Below are 4,499 nucleotides of genomic sequence, written 5' to 3'. Positions count from 1 at the left end.
CTGAGGGGGTTCAGGCATATGCAGAACAGGAGTGGGGACAGTGCATCTCCTCGGTATATGCCACATATGATGCTGACTTGTGCAGTTGGCTTTGAATTGGCCTCTAGAGTTTTCCACATTCCCATTGAGTTCTCTTCTTCCAAAGGCTCTTAGTGTCCTGTTACCGTTGTACAGGTTCCAGCACTCCAGTATCCATGTGTGTGTCACTGAGTCATAGGCTTTCCTTATGTCAATCCAGGCAATGCACAGAGCGTAGGTTCTGTCGACAAGTAGCTGCTGCTTGACTCCCCTGATGTTGATGCAAATTCCCTTTTTGCCTATATACATCTATACATCTTCTGGACTCCAACAATCAAACACGATCCTAGACTACATAATGATGAACTGCTTAGTGAAGGTCTCAAGAGGAATTTTCATGGAAAGATGAGCCCCTACATGTAACACTTGATTATGATATTCCATGTATGCATGCTTCATACCATTCAGAAGCATCTTTCCATGATGGTTTCTCTTGTTCCTCCTTCTCCACCTTAGGTTTCTGCTGCTGCCTGAGACTTTCACCGATCCATTCATCATTGGGGATTTTCTTCCTGATTTACTCCCAAAAAATTATGAAAAAGTACTGATGCCCATGTTCAACTCCAACATCACTTTATTTTCAAAGTTCAGCATACATGAAAGTGAAAAGAGCAGGATCCAACACACCTCAATAAAAAAAAATAAAAAAAGCAATTTAACAATATTCAAGTAAAAGTTTCACATTTCGAACAATCATCAAGAGATTTATTGATCCAAAAAGAGTGGGGCGGGGCCTAAACGAGCAGTTTATCTGTGGCCTTGGTTAATGTCTGCAGGCTGACAAGGGGCGAGCTCCGTACAGGCTGTTCTGATGAGGTTGTGGCTACTTCCACCATGTTTACTTAGCGTGAGGCTTAAACAGGCTGCAACCTTTTCCAGCCTTTTCCTGTGGGTTTGGCTAATAGAGTTCTATGAAAACCACTAGAAGATGCACTGGTCACGTGACTACGTGAGTCACTGGAGCTACTGCGACCATTAACAAAATGGTCAAATGTCTGCACTCAGGTGCTTTGTCTAAATAGCTCTGAGTATTTAAGGAATGTTAAAAAATAATAATAAAGTGTATGTGATATAATAATGATACCATAAAAAATGTAAGTAAAAATGCCAGAAAGCTGTGTGTGCTACAGATATAGCAACAGAAAAGGGAAAACGTGTCTCCTTTCACAAGTCAGCAGATTTGATCTTATTTACCTCGATGTGAATGTGATCCGACCAGAACTGAAGCTAATAATGTAAATGTTTATAATTAGCCTCTAAAGCTGATGTAATGGCTGTTAATTATTGAACTGGTTGGGTATCCACCTTATTCCTGGGGGCTCTGCTGTCTAAATGATTCTAGGTACAACTTCCTGTCAAACAGGAAGTAGCAGTCAGCATTGGTTAACCATGGTGGTGGAGCACGGACCGCGGGTTATTTGAAAGTAATTTACATTCAGTTTAGCAGATAAAACTCTGTTTTTGTTTTGTTTACATTTATTTAACAACCGTAAAGTTTACTAAGATAGCCGTGCTGCGTTCAGGTACCTGTTGTGTTCACGGCTGCAGAACAACCAGACCAAACTAAATCAGTGGCTACAACAACAGTTTTAAACATGGACCCAGAACAAAAAGAGTTCCTGTGAAAAGAGGTAGAGTTTCCATCTCCTACCTACAGATGAAGAATTAAGAAGAATGTGGATAAAAAATGTGAACTTGAAGAGACCACCCAAAACACTGTATGTGAGCTCATTTCACTTTGTTGACAAACGGCCGACGGAGGAAAACCTGCATCCTACTTTGTGTCTGGACGACAATAAACCACCGGAGAAGAGACGCCGGATCCTCAGAACAGAAGGATTGAAAACTGAGATGAGAACATCAGTTATGATTTCAAGTGTACAGAGGACACAGCTTTATAGTATTTGTTCATTTTCTGAATTACAGTTTTCTCTACGACTAACCAAAGCTCAGTGATGGAGGACTTTAAGTCTTTGTCTGGGCTCTGTGTCTGATTTAAGATCAATAAGATCGTGTCCCACCTCTTAACAAAACACCATCAACTTTATTACTGTAGATACTGATACACCTCGGCGCTTTTCAGGTTGTTCATCGCTTCACTGTCAGAAGAACCGAGTCAATGAAGTAGCTAAATACACTAGTACATGTAGCTAAATATGCTGTAAGTAGCTAAATATGCTAGTGTAAGTAGTTAAATATGCTAGTATAAGTAACTAAATATGCTAGTATAAATAGCTAAATATGTTAGTATAAATAGCTGAATATTCAAGTATAAGTAGCTAAATACGCTAGTATAAGTAGCTAAATACGCTAGTATAAGTATCTAAATATGCTAGTAGATGTATCTAAATATGCTAGTATAAGTAGCTAAATACGCTAGTATAAGTAGCTAAATATGCTAATAGATGTAGCTAAATATGCTAGTAGATGTATCTAAATATGCTAGTAGATGTATCTAAATATGCTAGTATAAGTAGCTAAATATGCTAGTAGATGTATCTAAATATGCTAGTATAAGTAGCTAAATATGCTAGTATAAGTAGCTAAATATACTAGTATAAGTATCTAAATATGCTAGTATATGTAGTTAAATTCTAGTACTGTAGATGTAACCTGCAGCCACTTCTTCAGGTCGCCCTCCATCCCTTGTGATTATATTGTCCTGTTTGAACTCTGACAGGTGGTGTTCCTACAATTAAATCCACAGTGCTCAGAGAAACTACATTAGCTCGTACTGTTCGCACAGGAACAAACTCCGGGTCTGGTCCGTGCCGAAAGTGGCGCCCATAAATCACTCAAGGCAGCAGGGCTAGGAATAAGGTGGATAAATTATATGAAGTTGTTGTAAAGATATTAATGATAGTTTGTGATGCAGATCCAGCTGGGTTTGCTTTAAATCAAGCAGTTGTTTTGTAGGCTGTGAGAAGTTGCTCGTTTTGGACGCCATCTTTGCTTCTCCACGAAGCCACAGATGTAAACGATGGGCGGGATGAGCCGTGAGTGCTCTAGTTGTTTAATAGAACTCTAGTACAAGGTGAGGGGCCTAAAATACATGTTCCCAACGGGGTGTAGCCAATTCTACAATGTGTATAAGAACGGTATCCAAACAGGCACATTCTCTGTGGGTGTGGCTAATAGTGACATGTTTACAAGGGGCGGGACCTAAAGGGGAATAAACTGCAAGTACAACTTGTAGTAACATATTGGTAAGGGTTTAAAGTGACCACTCCCACAGTGAAATTATCAATCCCCACAGGTGTGTAGCCCATCCCACAACAATTTCAGTGACAGCCTGTGAGCTCAGCTTTGTTATTTCTTCTCCACACAGGTTCTTGACTCCATCTTTGTTTGAATTCTGTGACTCGGTGAAAATATCCAGCTGCTTAACAGCTCTCAGACTAGTTTTTTTTATTTTATTTTACAGGTAACAAATTAAAGTTCAACACAATCTATTTCATCTACATTTTAAAGTTTATCTATAACGTTACAATCAGAGAGCAATAAATATCTATAACTGACCCTTGATTGGTTTCTAAGCCAACAGCAGGTTTCAGTCCTTCAAGTGTTTAAAATGTTTGAGGAGTGAATCCGTTCAATAAAAAATTGTCAGCAAGCTTTTCCTGGATTTTCTGCAGCCAGACATCCTCATTAACAGCTGAACTAAATGATCAGTGGGTGGTTTTAGGTCCAACTGGTTGTCACAAACCCTACAAGGCAGACAGACAGGTAAAGTAACTTCTGCAATAAAAAACAACTAAAAACAAGGAAGCCGTTGATCGCAGTAGTAATAAAAATAAAAAGTTTTCACTGTAGTTTCAGACATTTTGCAAAATGATACAGATAAGAAGCTGACCTGTGGACTGTTCAGCTGTGAACTCTACACAGTCAGAAATCAGACGGGTCAGAGGTCATTCAAAGGTTGTCAGCAGGTCCAAAAAAAGTCAAATGGAGGATGGACGTACAGGTCAATTCAGGTCACGTGGAGGTCAGGTGTAGGTCACTGCACCTTTGGTGCTGCTATCCAGGAACACTTTGATGTAGGATGTAGGAACGTATCCCTCCTCCTCCAGGTTTCTCCGCACTCTGGTCCAGCCATCGCCTTTGTCCTCCTCCACCACAGAAAGTAATTCGCCTTCCACCATGGACAGAGTGCCTTCATTCTGACCTGCAGGGAACCACCACACGTTGAACCACAGAGACAAAATTACACAGCTAACCACGTTTCCTCTCTCTTTTGCTGTCTTTACTTGCTCTACTCTGCCAATTTGTATTTGTAATTATTTCTATATTAATATGTTTTGTGTATTTCCTCCTATTGAAAGTTCACCTGGACTATAGAAAGTACACCTGGACTATAGAAAGTACACCTGAACTATAGAAAGTACACCTGGACCATAGAAAGTACACCTGGACCATAGAAA

At 39.9% G+C, this 4,499-nt stretch overlaps 1 protein-coding gene across 1 annotated transcript in view; it reads right to left on the bottom strand.

Annotated features, from left to right (window-relative positions):
• Window positions 1-3,755: 3,755 nt before the first annotated feature.
• Window positions 3,756-4,499, bottom strand: part of LOC119413132 (formin-binding protein 1) — a 23,532-nt gene continuing 22,788 nt past the window's right edge. The window contains exon 17 of the mRNA XM_037680147.1: window positions 3,756-4,243. Coding sequence (XP_037536075.1) covers window positions 4,065-4,243 — 179 coding nt within the window. The 3' untranslated portion in view covers window positions 3,756-4,064. The remainder of the gene's footprint in view (window positions 4,244-4,499) is intronic.

Source organism: Nematolebias whitei, chromosome 8, assembly GCF_014905685.2.
Source record: "Nematolebias whitei isolate Nwh7 chromosome 8, NemWhi1, whole genome shotgun sequence".
In the NCBI taxonomy this organism is placed as follows: Eukaryota; Metazoa; Chordata; class Actinopteri; order Cyprinodontiformes; family Rivulidae; genus Nematolebias; species Nematolebias whitei.
Note: the sequence above shows the minus strand (reverse complement) of the source record. Positions and strands in the feature narration are given on the sequence as shown.